The sequence below is a fragment of the Osmerus eperlanus genome, chromosome 28, assembly GCF_963692335.1.
Source record: "Osmerus eperlanus chromosome 28, fOsmEpe2.1, whole genome shotgun sequence".
NCBI lineage: Eukaryota > Metazoa > Chordata > Actinopteri > Osmeriformes > Osmeridae > Osmerus > Osmerus eperlanus.
The window spans coordinates 3906058-3925388 of record NC_085045.1 but is presented as its reverse complement, the minus strand read 5'-3'; the positions used below and the strand labels follow the sequence as shown (position 1 = coordinate 3925388).

Genomic DNA, 19331 nt, shown 5'->3' with positions numbered 1-19331 from the left:
CATGAAATATTTAGCATTTGAACTATCACACAGCCTACTAAACCTCCTTTCCACTTCGGCGTTGGGCGACTGAGCATTTCCGGATTGAGTCCATCCAATGGCTTTACTCCATATACGGATGACAATAACAGAGGGGCAGTAGTGAGGCACTTTTCATAAAACCTGATTAGCACCTCAGCTAGCCACCACTGAGCTCAGAGCTGCGCCGTGGAGAAGCTGAACAACGCACATTGAGGGCAGCGCAAGGATTGGACTGGGTGAATGCAGTCCACAACAGGGACGATTACTGCACAATCTTCCACCATTTTTTGGGAGACAAGAGAGGACACCCACAGAAACCTTCACCGTGACGGGGAATAGGTAGCTTGTCTTGGAATGTGTCTTTCGGATGGGATTTGTTAGAGGGGGGAATTTCGTTTCATACCAGCATAGAAGTTAGCTTGCTTCGCCAATTCTTGACTTACATTTTTGGGGGTTGCTTTCTCAGTGTGAGTGCATATCTCTAAATTGGTACAATATTTATTATTTTGAAAGGAAATAGAAAACAAACAAGACGAGTGCGTAGCCTACACAAAATATATCTGACACGGAGTTGAACGTCACTACCATGGAGAACGCTCATGAAAAAAGTGTTGAAGAAGTTTATAGCTATTTCAATGTCAACGAAAGCACGGGGCTTGGCTTGGACCAAGTAAAACGACAAAGGGAGAAATGGGGCACAAACGGTAAGTAAACACAGTTCTAGTAATTTGAGGCGTTATCACTGGCAAGTTCAGGCCTGTAATACATAAGGTCAATGTCAGCAGCATCACCCGGCTTGTTCATTCAAGGGAATTAGCTGACGTCATCACAGACGACCTCGTGTTTTCAAGTCGTTGCTACAAAGTATCAAAAAAACAATAAATATGCCTATTTTGGTTAAATCCTGTTTGATATTGTGTTTACGTTTAGGAGTAACAACACGTTGTACGCCTGAACATTGGTAGACTGTTTATCAGAAGGCCTGCGTGTAGGCTACTGTAACCTGTTAGCCTTACAGAAGTGAGCGCTGTAATGTTCAGGATTACACTTGAGCAATTCCACATTAAATGTAGGACAAAACTTGTGCGTGTACCTGAATACTGAGCATCTGACAGTATTCAAGGTGACCTTTCTGGTCCCTGTTGATGTCAAAAGAAGCATACGTCAGAGTTTTATAAGAAACAGCGGTGTGTGGATTGGACACCATTACATTTACATTTAGTCATTTAGTTTACATTACTTTTGTGTCATAATGTCTAAGAGACATCTGTTTTATGTTTTCTCCTCAAATGTCCTTCTCCTCTTCCCCTGCATGTCCATCGGATTGGCCCTAAACAGAGTTACCTGCTGAGGAAGGTATGTCTGATATGACTTGTCTTAATGGACACAAGAAGTTTGAATATGATGTATTTTACAATTCACTTATTTTCAACAGGAAAGTCCTTATGGGAACTTGTTGTTGAACAGTTTGAAGATTTACTTGTGCGAATTCTTCTGTTGGCGGCCTGTATATCTTTTGTAAGTATATTTATGAAAACTCATTGGGTTTTCAAATACTCTTTTAATGCCTTCCTGTTCTAGTATGAGCCTGGATGTTGATATTGTCAATTACAGAAAGGACAAGAGGGGAAAGGGAATGTTTATGTATGGCTCAGTGACATGGGAAGTGTGGACAGCAAGTGTTAATGTCTTCAGTTTGCATATCTCAGCTGAGGTTACGCTCACAGACCAGAGGACCAAACAGCTGAGAAAGCTAGCGACCTGTCTGAGGAATGGTGACAACAGCAGTTGCTTGTATTGAGTTACTATCACCATGTGTCAAGCAAGACATTCAGGTCTTCCTGGATTGTTGCTGTGTAATGGCCTTCTCCTCTTCGTTCATGACTCTCCATATGTTTCGGAGACTTGACGTGACGTAACTGACTGTCCAACAGTATTCTGTTGTATTTAATGGCTATATCTGCTGTTATAGTAGTAGTTTCATGGCTAGAATGAGATGCTTTGTGTTTGATGTGGATTCTACAAGTTGAGGAGGTACGTTGATCGTTTGTTGGGGCCCAGAAACTGGACTTGATAACCTCCAGAACCCTGGAAAATGTGTGTGTCTGTCTGGCCCTGATGCTGGAGAAGCTGGTATCTGCTGTGCAGTGCTCAGACGTCCGATACGGAGGTGTGAGAGGCTGCTGGCTGACAGAGGGAACAGGGCACCACTCGAGACCAAATTTGGGCTCGGACCTTCGGTGGGAGGGTACTGTCCAGACAGATGCACCTCCTCTCTTTAATGTCCCCCACCCGTTCCTGTAGTTCTACAAAAGCTATGTGACGTGGTGACCTTACTGTTGGTGCCGGGATAGGCCTACAGGAAACGACACTCCACGATTTAAGTAGAGCAAAATGCACTGTATACAGGACGCTGTATAACTCTGTCTGGCCCTGACAAGGTGCAGTATTTAAAATGTGCTCTTATGTTGTACAGAGGGACATTATGCAAATGACTGAGCCTCACTCCAATAAAATGATTTGTATCTCCTGGGAGAGAGGGAGAGAGGGAACTGAGGTTAAGGATGGTGCTGATCCTTGAACTTCTACTGTACTCTCTTTATGCAATATATGTACGTCGTTTTGGATAAACACTTCGGTTAAATGAACAAAATGTCATGTAAATATGTCACTGGTTTCAGTGGGTGGTTTTGTTGTGTGGTTTGGGATTACAACCTTGGTGGTGGTGCGGTTGGTTTCAAATTTTCATGTGACATCCATATTAGACACGGGTGTCGGTCTCAGATTCTGGGAGTTCAATTAGTTAATAGCTTTGTTTGCTCATGGAAAGATAAGTAACATTTTACTGCTAACCATATGCTATTAATCAGACTAATTTGGGTCGAGCTGCATGTTACACTCCTATTTGAACACCTTAGCTCTGTCCATTGGTAGGATTAGTCAGAATGTTGATGTTGTGGCTCGAGCTAAGAGCTATTTCCCCTGTCAGCAAGAACGATTTACAAACGTAAATGTTTTTTATTTTTTATTATTTTATGTCCAGTGTACAATCTCAACAATGGCTGATATGTTTGTCTGTGTTTCCCTTCAGGTCTTGGCCTGGTTTGAGGATGGGGAAGAAACAATCACAGCTTTTGTGGAGCCTTTCGTGATCTTACTCATTCTCATAGCCAACGCCATCGTAGGTGTTTGGCAGGTGAGCAACCTCAGGATCCATCACATGACATGACATTGTTTAGACCAGTGGTTCTCAACCCTGGTCCTCAAGTACCTCCTGTCTTCCATGTTTTAGATGTTTCCCTGCTCCAACACACCTGATTCAAATGAATGGGTTGTTATCTAGGTATGCAGAAGCCTGTTAATGACCATTCATTTGAATCAGGTGTAGACCAGTGTTTTTATATTCTTCTCAATATAACTGGCTTTTAACAGAAAGTACATGAAAAAACTGCAAACAGGGCTAGAAACTAGGTCACTGACTACATTTGAAAACTTTGTGTTGCTATGACACCCAAGTTCAACTGAAAGGAGTGACAAGGATTCCTGCTGGTAGACCGTCTTTTGTGTGTCTCATTAATTAAGGCAAAGTGCAATAAATAACATTTAAAGTGGTTTCTGACGTTAGCTGTGTATATCAAGACTGACTTTCATGTATTCTTCATGAGTTTATCCAGGACTAAGCCTTCATTTCCTCACTGGTACCATTTAAACATTCCAGAAAGGGAATCACTGAATGTCTTCACTCAACAAGAAATCATTGTTTTCAGACTTTATAGCCGCAGGCAAGTCTTAAACATTCGGTAACCCTTCCTTTTACAGTCCCTTAAGTACTAGGTATTTACATAGAAAGTAAAGGGTATGTTATTTACTTTCTATGTAAATACCTAGTACTTAAGGGACTGTAAAAGGAAGGGTTACCAAACATTCTTAGCCCTGATCCTATTCATGGACAGGTCAGGGATTGTTAGTCAGTAGTAACTGTTACATTGTTGGTGTCATTAATAGCTTTCTGGATATCATTTTCATTTTTAGTTTCTTGTCATTTAACTTGTGATGATGCTGCTAGTGTAAACTCATTTGACTTTAACTGGCATGTTATTACTCCTAGAACCAACATTATGGCAAATAAGAGTGTGGGGGTAGACTCTGACCTGTTTGTCCCAGTTGCCTCGAATGATCAGCCTAACAGGAAATCGTGACGCTTGCTGTTCCTACTATGATTGGCTCCCAGTAATGGAGAAGTGAGCCAAGAATGGACTTTAGAGTCAAACGTTCTACTCCATAGTGACTGAATAAACAAACGTGATGTTGGCACAGTCTCTGTGAACTTTTTTTTCATGGGTGTTATAAATCACTATTGGCACATGGTTAATTGTTTTATGAAGCAGAAATGACCTAAGTGCAAATATATGAACTGTTTTGAAATGTATAAAGGCCATTTTCAAACCAGCATCAGTGTTCATAATAAAAATGTAAATTTATGTATTTTCATACTAATGATATAATCCTTTTTGTCCCTAGGAGCGTAATGCTGAGGATGCCATCGAGGCACTTAAAGAGTATGAGCCTGAGATGGGGAAGGTGTACCGCCAGGACAGGAAGACTGTCCAGAGGATCAAGGCCAAAGACATCGTGCCTGGAGACATTGTGGAGGTTGCTGGTAAGGTGGCGATATCGGCCCCACGTTGTGCAACGAAATGGATCACATACAGCTGAATAATCTGGCTGGCTGTGTGAGGAATTGGAGCAGGTTTTAAGAAAGTATTAGCGAGTGTTTCCAAATATTGCATAAACCGCTCTACAATCAAAGCAAAATGGGGGAAACGTTTTCTACTTGGATAATGTGCTCTGGTTCAGGTGAAAGCTATTCTCAACAGGGCATATGAATCCAGGTATCGTCAGGCTTTAGCAGCGCAGCTCTATTTCGACTCCACTCTCCCCTGGTCCCACTGCAGGGGTGACTCACCCTACAGAAGTGGTGTATTTCGGGATGTTCCTATTAACCCGCCCGTCTCTGAGGGCGGTACACTGGTGGAGGAGGAGGGCCCCCTCGCGTCACGTGTATACACATCCTCCCGGACTCATCCCACGAGTTCTCACGCACAGCCTTGGATGAGGTGCTACCATATCGTTCGTCCCTCCTAAAACACAGCCGCAGAACGACCCCGGGGGTGGATTCATCCAGAGATATATTAAAAGCAAAGTTCTGCTGCAGCTCAGGTGTGCTGGGATGGATCTTTTGAAGGGAATGTGCCCCTGGCAGCGCAGGAGTGCTGGCTGCACCAGGGATGGATCCCGCTGAGAGGAATGCTGTAGCCCTTGAAGTGCTGGCATTATCATGAAACTAGATTTAACCCTAAGCCACTGAGGTGATGCAGTGGTTTTCAGCGCATAGTTGTGGCTTGTATTTTTAGCTCGGACTGCCTGTCTAGATTATGGAATGCCTTATTTATAGTAGGCAGTGACAGTAGTGGAGATGACAGGTGTCTTTGGCCCTCCCCAGGGGTTGCAGCGGGTGACGCTGGATGGTCTTCAGTAGCACTCTGGAGTCACCTTGAGAAGGGCACAGGCAGCATCGAGTACACTGATCGGAGGGATCACACTGATTGGCTGATTCTGTAGCACACGTTTGGCCAGGGTGGTTTGTTAATATACCTCCTGATGTGCTTATCTTTTCATCACTATCATTTTAAGCAAAGCGGTTCTTTCGCGAAACCCGCAGTCATGATCTGCATGATTCCATTGTTATTAGTGGGTGTTTGTGTGTGTTGTATGACGGGTTACGAAACGTGGTCAAACCACACACACCACCAATAGCAAAACACAGGGATGCGTAGCCCATGATGTCAGGTGGACAGAGTCACCCGGAGCGCTCCGACATACCTGCTAAATCCTCCAGAGCCCTTCCATATTGATTCCCGCGAGCGTCCTCGCTGAGTATCTTTGCCAGAGCCCCCCCCCCCCCCCGCTGGGCAAGAGGGGCCGATGACGCAGAAGGCCGTCTCTGCTGAGGCAGAGGACAGCTCTCCGACTCGCTCGGTCGTGAGGAGAATACTAAAGGAGCCAGCCTGCCTGCTGCCGCCCTGCCTGTCAGGTTACCTCTGTGGGCTCTGACACTGCCTCCTGCTCCCAGGCCCAACACTCAGCCCTGCCTCCACTGCTTTTTAAAGCCTGGGGACGCAGACACGTTCCGGAGATGCTGACTGACTTCAGATTAGCTTCAGGTCCCGCGGCACCGTAACCTTTCGTTCAGAGCGTAACGCATTTCTCACCGCTTCTGTTGCATGGCCAGAGGCTATACTGCTCCTGTGTCGTTTATTCTCCCCCCCCCCCCCCCCCCCCCCACCCACCGCTTCCCTCAACCCTGGCTGCAGTGTAGAGGATGGAATGCTGTCTCTGCTGTTCTAACTAAGCTAATCTGCAGCCCAGTCAGACCTTTCTAGAACTGCTCTAGGTTGTCGTCTGCAGCTCTGTGGTTCAGGCTGCTGCTGCTGGGGGAGCCTGTGGCCCCCATGGCAACGTGGGGCCGCTCTCCTCACTCTTAAATTCACCATGGGAATCTTCTGGGAAATTAAAGGATGCGCTTCTGTCCCTGAATAGTCGACGTCGGGACACCTAAAGCTGTTTAAGCTTTTCCTGCGGGAGCGCGTCATTTGTTAAATGGTGTGTGTCAAGGCTCTGATTGGTTTAGAGGGAGTATAGGGTGGAATATGGCCTTGTATGGGCCTGGGGGGGGGGGGTGGGGGGGGTTTACTCCCCTGCGTAGCATGCGAGGTCGGGGAGTCTGATAGTGATAGGACAGAGAGTGGATCTATCAGCTGCTCCTATTGTTTGGAGAGTGCGATGACCTTGTAGGGAAGTGGTTGTGGACAATGATCCCCCCACCATGCCCGGCACATAGAGACCCTGCCCATCAGCACCCTCCACGGCCTGGGATTCCAGACACCCGGGATGGCATGTGGCATTTTCTGGGGCCTGGCGAACGTCTGCTGTCACTGTGTGTGTGTGTGGGGGGGGGGGGGGGTCTTTTGGTGAGTGTCGGATCCAGCCAGGTGTTGACCCTGCCCAGCTCCTCAACCAGATCATTGTGAGCTGTCTTGCATGAGGGAAGAGAATTGTCTTGAGGGATGATGTAACTCTCTTCTTCATTTTCTGCAGCGTTCAATATCCCTAAAGGGGGCACGACTGTGTTAATGAGGGTGCAGTCATTCTCTGGCAGGTTGTTCTGCGTTACCGTCGCTTTCAGGGTAAAACTTTAATTGTGGCATTCTGCATTAACTGCTGGGAATCTGGGCTATGCTGCCCAGCTATAGAGGTTAGAAGGGCATGTGACCCTGTCCAGACTTGTTGAGCGGTGACACTAAGGAGAGAGGTGATGTTAGGACACGAGGGGAAACTGACAGAAACACAAGGACCCTTCTCCTGTCTCAAGTACAGGGCTGTATGTCTGTTACACTGCTGGCTGTAGCTCTGGATTGGCCCATGAATTCATACCCACACGTGACCAACTGTCATCAACAAACAAGAGAGGACAGCCACCCTGCACACTCCGGATGGGATTAATAAAGTTTTATTTTACGTTTTTGGTTTGGTTCATATTTGAATGTTTATTAGTGGCATTTACGAGATGGAGCACATTGCAGGCCCCATGGTTTATGAGGATATAAATTGGAGGCATACCCATGTTTTGGTAATGCGTGTTACCAAATGTTTTTCTTGTTTGTTTCTTATTTATTTTTTCTAAATCCGTGTTTATTTTTAATTTAACACACACCAGATGCTTTCTCCAGCTCACTGTGTCAGGAGAGTACAGTACATGGTGACAATACTGAGGTCAGAGGTTACCTAGAGCAGCCATCTCTAAGCTGGTCCCTTGGAAGAACTCTTGACAGCATCTGTTCTAGATCTCCTAACAGCCAGGCCGGCTGTTCTTCATCTCAGCGTCATGTGACGCACCGTCCTGTTGCCATAGCAACGGATCCTGGCCCAGGACATGGTGTATGGGTCTGGTGTACAACACAGGCACCCCCCTCCCCCTCGCTGTTCGCAGTCTTTCTGCAATTTGGATGTGAAGATTAAATCCAGTGGTAGCTTCTCCACCGGGTTATGACACAGCCCTCAATTGTATAGATCTCACACCCTTGGACTTGGCCGCGGCTAATCTTGCTCATTTGAATGAAGCGCAGTTCCCTGTCTCTTTGTCAAAGTGCGTAAGGAGAGCAGCTGGCCAAGTGCTGTCGGAAAGTTCCTGGAGAGGGTTACCTGTCAGCCTAGCGTCTGAGCCAGAGCCCCCCTCAGGTCAGCAAGATTCCACCTCCTTTTGTTTCAGCTGTCATCAGCACATGCCCCCCTCAGAGCCTCGCCGCATGTCATTCACTTGTGTCTGCCAGCCAAAGCTGTCCGCCGTCGAAGTGGTGTTGATGGCCTGATCCAGAGGGGGCCCCAGAGGGGGGCCCCGGGAGTCAGGCTGGAGAGCCTGCGCCACTCGTTCCAGAAGCCGCTGTCGCAGTTCAAGCCGTGGGTTCTCTCACTTGTTGGCAGGCGTGGTGGGGGGAGGGGGGGGGGTGAAAAGGTGGCCGTGTTTGAGGAGCCTGTTGGACTGATACCAAGTAGGATGTTGACACAAAGGGACAGGTGATATACACAGACACTTCATTCAGGGCAGGCTCGCTGTCCCGCAGAAACAGCAACAAAGACAGGCTGTCTAGGGTTCGCTTCACACTCATCAGAAGAGCTCTGCCCATTAATCGACATCACTTGTCCAATATTTATTTGGCTCCAGACCCCCTTCGATTACAGAAGTCAATATTAAAAAATAAATGTCACAATGACTTGCCACAGGAAGTGTTACGCAACACCCAGGATGTGGCTGTTTAGCCACATGGCTTCAAGAAATATATATTTATAAATATAGATTTCTTAACACTCTGTTGCCATGTTCTCCTTAACGACGGTTCAATGTGACTCTGCATGTCTAAAAGTTGGCGCTGCGCTGGTCCTAAGTGTGTCTTGGTGTGGGGCCTAGCTAACACAAACCCTTTTCATAATGTCCTCTTGGAGGTCAGTTGTGAAGCTGAAGTTGAGTTTTCTTTTTTTTCACTCCACATCTAGATGGTTGAAAGAAGCAATTTAGCTTGACATTGGTCTCACGAGAGAAGCTGTCACTGGTCCTCTGTATTTGCTGAAACCCACTGTCAGTCCAAACCCCTGTGTCGTTACATTTCATATAATGTGACACGCTAGACACATTCACACCAGGACGTCCTATTAAAACAGGACGTCAGCACTTTATTTTCCATGCCAACCAAGTCTGGCGATCCGCTCGTTTTGTGTTGAGGCTTAGGAGTCTCTACTTCAAATATTGAAAAAAGCCTCTGAACATTACATCATCGTTTTAACAGAGGCTTAAAAGATGCTCTTAGGTTGAAGTGTGTTTTGTGCTCAGATGAATTGGTCACAGTACACAGAAGAGGTCGGTCTCACTGTCTGTCTGTCTGTTTCTGTTTCTCTCTGTCTGTCTCTCTCTGTCTCTCTGTCTCTCTCTCTCTCTCTCTCTCTCTCTCTCTCTCTCTCTCTCTCTCTCTCTCTCTCTCTCTCTCTCTCTCTCTCTCTCTCTCTCTCTCTCTCTCTCTCTCTCTCTCTCTCTCTCTCTCTCTCTCTCTCTCTCTCTCTCTCTCTCTCTCTCTCTCTCTCTCTCTCTCTCTCTCTCTCTCTCTCTCTCTCTCTCTCTCTCTGTCTATCTGTGTTTCTCTCTCTCTCTGTCTATCTCTCTGTCTATCTCTCTGTCTATCTGTGTTTCTCTCTCTCTCTCTGTCTATCTGTGTTTCTCTCTCTGTCTCTCTGCCAGCCGCTGGCTGACCGGTATTACCTCCTGCCTCTTCCTGTGCTGTGGAGACGACTGGTAAACAGCTGCTATCGTGTATCCACATATAAACCTGATCAGAGCATCGGGGAACACATTGAAATAGTTTTCCTCTTTTGGGCTGCGTGCGTTTGTTGGGCTGATGCTATTTTCCTCTCTTCTCCCCTCAAGGGCACTGAGGGGGCTCAGATTAGTATGTGTGTCTGTTCAGTCCTGAAAAGGGAATCCTGATGTTGGAACAACCTTGATTTCGCTCTCACTTTCAATAATCATCTTCATTAACCTAGATTAGACATTTTTATTCCCAGAGCTGGTGTTTGATTGCTTGTAAAAAGTCCCCGGGATGTTGAAAACTACCCTCTCTACCTCTGGAAGTTCTTTTAATCTTGGTGTTTAATGTGTGGAAGTATATTAGTTTTGGGATGAAAGTTAAGTTCTCATCGAATGTGCATGTCTGCTCATTTTGTCCTGTGTCGTGACAAAACTGTGTTTTCGCCATGAGATTGACTTGGACAGTCTCAGTCTTGTCAATGCAACACATCTCTTTCAGAGCTCTTTAGCGCGTGTTAACGTGCCACCTCATTTAAAAGTGTTCATCGTGTTCGAGCTGCGATAACCGGTCCTCACAGTGAGCTGCTCCCCCACTCCAGCATTTATGTACTAATAGGAAGCTGAATCGGGTCATCGCAATTCAGATGTGGCCCAAATTGGCTTTTTCCTTTGAGACAGGCCTTTTATGGCTCACCAGTCCTCCATTTCCATCTCCAGCTCTGCCTCCCCCCCCCCTCCTCCTCCTCCTGCAGCCTTGGGACCTCAGGACTAGTGGGGCTCTGCGTGGCACAGCAAGCAGCCCTGGTAGTAGCGAGAACATTTCAGTTTTACACTCATGCTCCCTGTTTGTGCAGTGAATGAATCAGAGAGCTCCTCTCTGGTCTCTCAAACCTGTGGACGTATTTCACAAGTCGGACAGTTTTTACTGTCATCAACTCTAATTTCCGACAGTAAATAGTGACATGTATTTTAGAAGTGATATTGGGAGGTGCTATTGTTGCATATACATGAATATATTTTCCATGCACAGTGTGTATTGTATAATTTTTTTTGGTGTTTTTTTACAAATACTCATTGTGTGCTTGTCCTCCTACCTTCCCCAGTTGGAGACAAGGTTCCTGCAGACATCCGTCTCTCTTCAATCAAGTCTACAACCCTGAGGGTGGACCAGTCCATCCTGACCGGTAACCCCCTACTCTGTTACGTGGAATGTTGATGTTTTACATCACTTCACCTTAACTCATTTGACCTGTTGCTCCCTATTGTGATTGCAGGCGAGTCTGTCTCTGTGATCAAGCACACTGACCCCGTTCCTGACCCCCGCGCTGTCAACCAAGACAAGAAGAACATGCTGTTCTCTGTACGCACCTCCTCCTCTCACTTCAGCACTTGCTACTTGACTTTACACCAACTTTTGTACACTTGACACCGTAAAATAAGGCGTGGCCTTATGAATCATTTGACACATTCTTTCATGTCCGCGTCACCCTAGGGGACCAACATCGCCGCCGGAAAGGCTATCGGCGTGGTGGTGGCCACCGGCGTCAACACGGAGATCGGTAAGATCCGCGACGAGATGGCGGCCACGGAGCAGGAGAAGACTCCACTGCAGGCCAAGCTGGACGAGTTCGGGGAGCAGCTGTCCAAGGTCATCTCCCTGATCTGCGTGGCCGTGTGGATCATCAACATCGGCCACTTCAACGACCCCGTCCACGGGGGCTCCTGGGTGCGCGGCGCCGTCTACTACTTCAAGATCGCCGTGGCGCTGGCCGTGGCTGCCATCCCAGAGGGCCTGCCTGCCGTCATCACCACCTGCCTGGCCCTGGGCACGCGCCGCATGGCCAAGAAGAACGCCATCGTCAGGTCCCTGCCCTCCGTGGAGACCCTGGGCTGCACCTCGGTCATCTGCTCCGACAAGACGGGCACCCTCACCACCAACCAGATGTCTGTGTGCAGGGTGGGTGGACACACACACGCACACACACACACTGGGTCTGCTCTTGGTGTCTCCCAGAGCTGTGTTGCCCTCCCTCGCTTTCAGCTCCAATAGTTCTTGTGAAGGAGAAAGATGGCGAGATCCTTCGACACACAGCGAGCACGCCGCTGCTGTAATCTTCCTCTACAGTTGGCTGCTTGATGACTTGCAGTGCTGTTGCGTAACTGAACTTGCGTCGCAGTTTTTCTAAGTATTCCAATCAGGTTCTTCCAGCCCGCTCTCTGAGTGGCATCCCAGCACCAGTGAATGGAAACGTTCTTCATCAATTCAGCATGTTGACTCTGAGTCTGGTCTTTAAGACTGCTGAATCCGCTCTTTCTGAAATGGACCTGTCGCATTATTTAGCTGCTATTTAGCAGATATGTTTAATGTTTTAGATGAGGCCCTCTTCTGTCAGTGACCAGTCGTTTCTCAGAATTCACTTCTTCCCCTGGCTTTATGGCTTGGTTCCATTTCCGCCCATAGATCCACCCTTTGCCTCATTGTGTCACACTGAAATGTCTGTCATTTAATCAGTAGAGGCCAAAAGGAACTTAAACTGTTGGAATGTGTATGGCCATTGTTTGCAGGAAGTGATAACTTCACACAAGTTGATATCTACGCCTTGCCATATAATAATCCTCCTTGGACTTTGACTAATTTGTGAGTAGCACCCCCAACGGACATAAGCCTGTTTGACATCAAGCCAAAAAGAGGCTGCTCTAAAAATAACCCAAATGGAATGCATGTTTCTCGATATGCAGCTGACGTCAGCAACACTCTTTCAGAAGCGTGGCCTCAAGCTGAAGGAGGACTTGAGTGATTAGCATCTCTCTCCCTCCCTAGTGTCTCTGCCTGCGACGTCTCTGCTGGCTCTCTCTCGTGTGACAGTGTTTGTGTGAGCCTTGCCCACCGTGAGGACCGACACTTCCTGTGGGGATAGACCCACGCCCCGTGGCCGCCTCCTCTAGGCAGCCCTGCTCTGTGTTCTGGCTCCCTGTCAGCCTCCTCTGTTGAGGAATGGGAGGAGGATAAGCTAACTTCTCAGGGCATGCCTCCTGCCCCAGTCCTCTAACACACAAAGCGAGGACACGTTAAGACACTCGGTTGACACTGTCTGTTTTCCTCACCGTGTGTAGGAGTTTTATATCAGGTCTTTTTGTTTTGTTTTTTGCCCTTCCTGTGGTGTCTACTGCCATCTACTGTAGTTGGAAGGAAGTGATCATTGTGGATGTGTCTTTGTCCTTTTTGAGTGATATTAATGTGTCCTCTGTTTTGTTCAACAGATGTTCATTGTTGACAAAGTTGAAGCAGAAAGCTGCTCTCTGGGGGAGTTTACCATCACTGGCTCAACGTATGCCCCTGAAGGAGAAGTGTAAGTATTCCCCCCCCCCACACACACACACACACACACGTCTGAAACCCTCTCATGTCCCCTCCTTGTGTGTTTCTCTCCAGGTATCAGGATGGTAATCTCGTGAAGAGTTCTCAGTTTGATGGTCTGGTAGAGATCGCCACCATCTGTGCCCTGTGCAACGACTCCTCTCTGGACTTCAACGAGGTCAGACGCCCTGTCTGTTCGCTCTCTCGCTCGACTGGGACACGGTAACTGTTGGCTAATGTGTGCGTCTGTGTCACTAGGCCAAAGGGGTGTTTGAGAAGGTCGGAGAGGCCACGGAGACCGCCCTCACCTGCTTGGTGGAGAAGATGAACGCGTTTGACACTGAGGTCAAGCACCTCCCCAACATCGAGAGGGCCAACGCCTGCAACTCTGTAAGTTCCTTCACACCGAAGTCGAACGACGACGTCATTCTAAACGGCAGCTTTTCTGAGGCCTTCTTCTCTGGTCGTCCTCCCAGGTGATCAAGCAGCTGATGAAGAAGGAGTTCACCCTGGAGTTCTCCCGAGACAGGAAGTCCATGTCGGTGTACTGTACCCCCAACAAGGCCCGGTCTTCTATTGGCAAAATGTTTGTCAAGGTACCAGCTCCTCTTGTTCCGCCCACAGCCTAGCGTTTGGGATTCAGAGTTTGGGACTCTTTTTCCTCCCATTAACCCTCGACACGTGCTCACCTCACAGGGTGCCCCAGAGGGAGTGATTGACCGGTGTACCCATGTCCGAGTGGGCAACAACAAGGTTCCCATGACCCCGGGGGTCAAGGACAAGATCCTGTCTGTGATCCGGGATTACGGGACTGGGCGTGACACCCTGCGCTGCCTGGCTCTGGCCACCAGGGACACTCCCCCTAAGAAGGAAGACATGGTTCTCATCGATGCAGCCCGCTTCGCAGCCTATGAGGTGAGCACTAGACTACTCCCCTATGTCCTTGTAAACCAGGCGGTCTTTTAATGTGTCTTTGGATTAGTTTGCTTGCATAACAGAATAACCTTTTAAAAAAAAACTGTTTTGACGGTTAAAGAGGTCATCCAGTTTTGGCGGTAAGTCCCCGATGCTGACCCTTTTCTCTGTGCCCAGTCGGACTTGACCTTCGTGGGCTGCGTGGGCATGCTGGACCCTCCCCGACAGGAGGTGGCGGCCTCCATCAAGCTGTGCCGCCTGGCCGGCATCCGTGTCATCATGATCACCGGGGACAACAAGGGCACGGCCGTGGCCATCTGCCGGCGCATCGGCATCCTGGGCGAGGACGACGACGTGGAGCGCATGGCCTTCACCGGCCGCGAGTTCGACGACCTCTCCCCCGCCGCGCAGCGCGACGCCGTCATCAACGCCCGCTGCTTCGCCCGCGTCGAGCCCTCCCACAAGTCCAAGATTGTCGAGTTCCTGCAGAGCATGGACGAGATCACGGCCATGGTGCGTGGAGACGCTCGTCTGGTCTGACCTCTGGGTTGTGTCTCTGTGTCGGTTTCCCATCTCTTATCTGAACTTCCTGGTCGTTCTCAGACTGGAGACGGAGTCAACGATGCCCCCGCCCTGAAGAAGGCGGAGATCGGCATTGCCATGGGCTCTGGCACCGCCGTGGCCAAGTCGGCCTCTGAGATGGTCCTGGCTGACGACAACTTCTCCTCCATCGTGGCGGCTGTAGAGGAGGGCAGGGCCATCTACAACAACATGAAGCAGTTCATCCGCTATCTTATCTCCTCCAACGTGGGCGAGGTGGTCTGGTGAGGCTCCACCGGACCGAACACCTGTCACATTTTAATCTTATTAAATGTGTTGTTTTTTTTACATTTCAACTGTAAATTTGAACCTGTTTTGTTCATGTTGTGTTTTTATGTGGGCAGTATCTTCCTGACTGCTGCTCTGGGATTCCCCGAGGCTCTGATCCCAGTCCAGCTGCTGTGGGTCAACCTGGTGACGGACGGCCTCCCCGCCACCGCCCTGGGCTTCAACCCCCCCGACCTGGACATCATGAACAAGCCCCCCCGCAACGCCAAGGAGCCCCTCATCTCCGGCTGGCTCTTCTTCAGATACCTGGCCATCGGATGTGTGTTACCACTGTTTTGTTTCCAGACCAAGTCTTCCATGTGCCTTGTTAAACGTTTTAATGGCTCATTGATCAAAACGATCCACTGCTCAGTGTGAAACACCCGTTCGACCCTGACCCCTGTCTCTGCCCTCAGGCTATGTCGGAGCCGGGACTGTGGGAGCCGCGGCATGGTGGTTCGTGGCTGCTGAAGACGGCCCCATGATCAGCCTGTACCAGCTGGTGAGACCGCCTGGATGACTGGACCTGTCGTTCGTTTCCATCCTGCCTGCCCTTCCCTGAACCCCCCCCCCCTCCTGTGTGTGTGTGTCCCCCCTCCAGAGCCACTTCCTGCAGTGCTCCCCTGACAACCCGGACTTCCAGGACCTGGAGTGCCACGTGTTCGAGTCCCCGTACCCCATGACCATGGCCCTGTCGGTGCTCGTCACCATCGAGATGTGCAACGCTCTGAACAGGTGAGGGGCCCCACTGCGGTAAGAGGAGCCTCCGTCCTTCACGGATGGGTTCGTGTTTCAGTTCCAGTGGAACAAAGTGAAAGTCGTTGGATTGTCGGGTCATATTGTAATGGCAAATGTCTCCTCCCTCTGCCCCCTCTGTGCCCCAGTCTGTCAGAGAACCAGTCCCTGCTGCGTATGCCTCCCTGGGACAATGTGTGGCTGCTGGGGGCCATCTGCCTCTCCATGTCCCTCCACTTCCTCATCCTCTATGTGGAGCCCCTGCCCGTGAGTCAGCTTAACGCCCAACACCCAGAACACCATCTTCACGTCGCCCACCCCCCCAATCTCACCATCTCCATCTTCCTCTCCTCCAGGTCATCTTCCAGATCACCCCTCTGAACCTCACGCAGTGGCTGATGGTGCTGAAGATCTCTCTGCCCGTCATCCTTTTGGATGAGCTGCTCAAGTTTGTGGCCAGGAACTACCTGGAACCTGGTAAACACCTGGAGAAGTCAGCCAGCAAGGGCTGCTCCCTGTCCGCATGCACAGAGGGGATCTCCTGGCCCTTTGTGGCCATCTTCCTCCCCCTGGTTCTGTGGCTGTACAGCATCGACACTAACGTGTCCGAGTTGTTCTGGTCCTGACTGACTCCAAGCACACTCCCCCTCCCCCCGGGCACCAGTGTGAGTGGAGATTAATACATCTAACAACCCCACATTAACCAGGAACAACAACTACTACTACTACAACGACAACCACAACCGCCTGGTCAAACAGTGAGAGCTCAGCATTTACACGTGTATGTCAACACCCTTGGCTGATTTGGATCAAGGACATTTTCACCATTCCATTTTTTACATTTTTTTATTCATCCTTTTTGTTGATGAACATACTTTTTAATGACCTTGAGTTATGTCATTTGTCTTTTTTCATATCAAGCCTTAGTTATGTGCCCCCGGTTTTTTGAACAGGCATAGAATTGTAGGAACTGTCAGATGATATGTACAGAGAATGAACACTATTTTATCAACTTTTTGTAATTTGGGGAGGGGATTTGTGGAGAGCAGGTAGGCTACAAGTGGCATGCACTGGACTCAAATGTATTACTCTTGTCTTCAGTGTGAACCTTTAATATATGGCCTTTGGATGAGAAAGGGGTGTAACTGTAATGACCATTCAACATTTGCTCTGACTCAGTGGTCTGTACTAAAAGTGCATGTGTTTTGTGATGGCATGGGGATTCTTCTTGGTTGATAGTTGTTCCTCCCCCTGTTATAAGCTCCATATCTGGTTTGCTTTTGGTTTCTGCGCTAGGCCGAGCACAGCTACCTCAATGCTGTTGATATGACCACATTACTTTTCATGTTTTCCACTAACCCTTTTCACGTTCTAAGACATGTCATATTAAGTGTTGAGGTAAGCACCATTTTTGCTTTTGTTGAAGGAGAAGTAGGTTCTCATCTACCTTTTGTAAGGTTTTCTAAGTTGAAATTGAGGTTGACCTTTTTATGTTCCCTGAGGGAAGTAGGGAAAGAAACATGTAAATGTTACTTTAGTCTAATTCTACACCATTTTTGATAGACAAGCCTGTCGTTAAAACGTTTACTTGAACACAACACACTCTGTCATTATTCCAATATTAAAACGTTTACTTTTTTAGCTAGTCTTCATGTACATTACAAATAACAATGATTCTTATATAGATTATGTATATTGTGCACATACTGTACTTGAATATAAACACAGAGACGCTGATAATAATAGTATCAGCTGAGCACAAGATTGAGGCTTTGATGGGATCATGATGTGGTCTAGACTTGCTGTTAGGATGTATGACCATGTTATAGGCCTAACTCGGACTGGCTGGTGGAAGAGTATGTAAATCTGTATATAGCACAGTAGTATCTATATGTATAGGGTTTCACATTTCCGAATGCTCCATACCGTCACACTAGTTGACTCGAGCCGTGTTTTTAGAAACACTGCAGTAGGTAGGTATACCTGGAAAGCATGCCCTCCAATGCCAGGCCAGTATGAGTTCCTCTAAACCTAACTGCTATTTCTTCCAATGCCTTCCGCCTGTTTATCAGAGTGAGTATCTCCCCTGCCCTGCATGCTCCCTGCCCACTAGCGTGTGTTCTCATCCCGGCAACATCAAACACACCCAAGCCTTGCGGTCGAGCAGGTGTATTCAAAGTCTGACTCTTTGATGGATAGATTTTGTTTTGCTTTTTTAAACGACATTTATATGTTGCCGCTTTCCTTGTTATGTTAAGATAGGGATATTGGCCGTTTTATAGATTGTGTGAACGACAATGATATGATAATGTAGAGAGAGTTTTAATTAGAAAAATGCCTTTTCACTAAGTGCCAGTCAACATATGTGAGCTGGTAAAAATATATTGAAGTGCTCTTTCATTGGTGGCAATATTATTGGGGGATGACAGAGTACAGGGTTAGGGATATTACTTGCAGCATAAGTGTTGCAATCGCAAGGCATGGCGTTTTCATGTGGAAATGCCTTTGTGCCTTCTCATTTCTGCTTGCATGTGGCATGGCTTTTGACATCTATGTAGGCAGACAGGAGGAAATGGAAAGCTTTTAAAATGTCTTTCATCATGCCTAGTGAATGAGCCATGTCTTATAGCGCCTTTGCTTTGACCCATGCCTTAGGTAAGTCATCTGATTGGTCTCTTTCTCTTCTCTCTCTGCAGCTGGGGCTGTGTAAGCCCCGCCCACTCCTCTAAACCCCTTGCAGGAACTGTAAGGTTTTGTTTTAGTGTTGTGCATGTGTGTTTCGAGAAGCTCCACATCTTCCAAGACTTGCATGTCAAAATAAGAACTCAAATCAAGACATGATTCATACATTTAATATGTACATCAATTCTTTTTCTTTTTTTTTTTATTCTAAAATATATCTAATTTAAATGGGTTCTAATTAAAATGTTTTTGGACTCCAGTGAACTAACCCCATGTCCTCAGTCCCTCCATGGTCTTGCATGAAGAGCTTTAGTATAGCCGTCTGTCTAGAAAAGGTGACAATTCTCGTGCCATCTCAGAAACCTAGACTTCATCGTTTAGTAATGTATAATATTCCATGGTGCATGTCATCTGAAGCAGCCATTTATTTTAACAGATTTGTGTAATAGTTCTGTATAGTATTGGTAAATTAAAATTTAAAGAATCTACAAATAGTGCAAATGTTAAATAAAGCTCAGAAAGCTGTGTCTTTTCCTAAGGAAATACTTTTTGAATTGAATGTGTAAAAAAATTACCAAACGAGACTTTTTGCTTTGCACTGTGATGTGCGACATGTTGTAAGCAGACTTTGTGGCGTCTGGTTAGGAGGTGCAGCGATAGTGATGCATACCCTGAGGAAATCAGACAGTCCTTCAATGGCATGGTTTTGCCAAACAACTGTACTGTAATTTCAGAGCTGACGATTGTATTACGTATCACAACTTGTGGTTTCAGGTAAATAAAGCGATTATACATTAAATGTCCTGTTTTTCTGATGAGGTTGTGTAACTGTATATCTAT

At 47.6% G+C, this 19331-nt stretch overlaps 1 protein-coding gene across 3 annotated transcripts; it reads left to right on the top strand.

Annotated features, from left to right (window-relative positions):
* Positions 1-172: 172 nt before the first annotated feature.
* On the top strand, positions 173-19309 carry LOC134015093 (sarcoplasmic/endoplasmic reticulum calcium ATPase 2-like). Of its 3 annotated transcripts, XR_009929060.1 has the most exons (22): positions 173-360; positions 535-725; positions 1360-1377; positions 1457-1539; positions 3113-3217; positions 4543-4681; positions 11038-11118; positions 11209-11294; positions 11427-11891; positions 13196-13284; positions 13368-13470; positions 13551-13682; positions 13769-13888; positions 13989-14207; positions 14385-14720; positions 14811-15031; positions 15152-15354; positions 15491-15576; positions 15676-15809; positions 15959-16076; positions 16166-17882; positions 18506-19309. XR_009929060.1 is itself a non-coding variant. In XM_062454424.1 (21 exons), exons 1-21 carry the CDS (start codon positions 608-610, stop codon positions 18517-18519), a joined length of 2991 nt encoding a protein of 996 aa, XP_062310408.1. In that variant the 5' UTR covers positions 173-607; the 3' UTR covers positions 18520-19309. The 3 variants fall into 3 exon arrangements, 1 of the variants encoding a protein (XP_062310408.1); XR_009929059.1 differs by having other exon boundaries at positions 173-725; XM_062454424.1 differs by having other exon boundaries at positions 173-725; positions 16166-16286.
* The last annotated feature ends 22 nt before the right edge of the window (positions 19310-19331 follow it).

What these genes read in the sequence shown, in the direction of transcription:
- LOC134015093 (XM_062454424.1), top strand. Translation starts at nt 608, where the DNA reads ATGGAGAACGCTCATGAAAAAAGTGTTGAAGAAGTTTATAGCTATTTC. An exon ending in ACCAGATGTCTGTGTGCAGG is followed by an intron (nt 11,892 to 13,195) that starts GTGGGTGGACAC and finishes TTTGTTCAACAG; the next exon opens with ATGTTCATTGTTGACAAAGT. An exon ending in CCTCTCTGGACTTCAACGAG is followed by an intron (nt 13,471 to 13,550) that starts GTCAGACGCCCT and finishes CTGTGTCACTAG; the next exon opens with GCCAAAGGGGTGTTTGAGAA.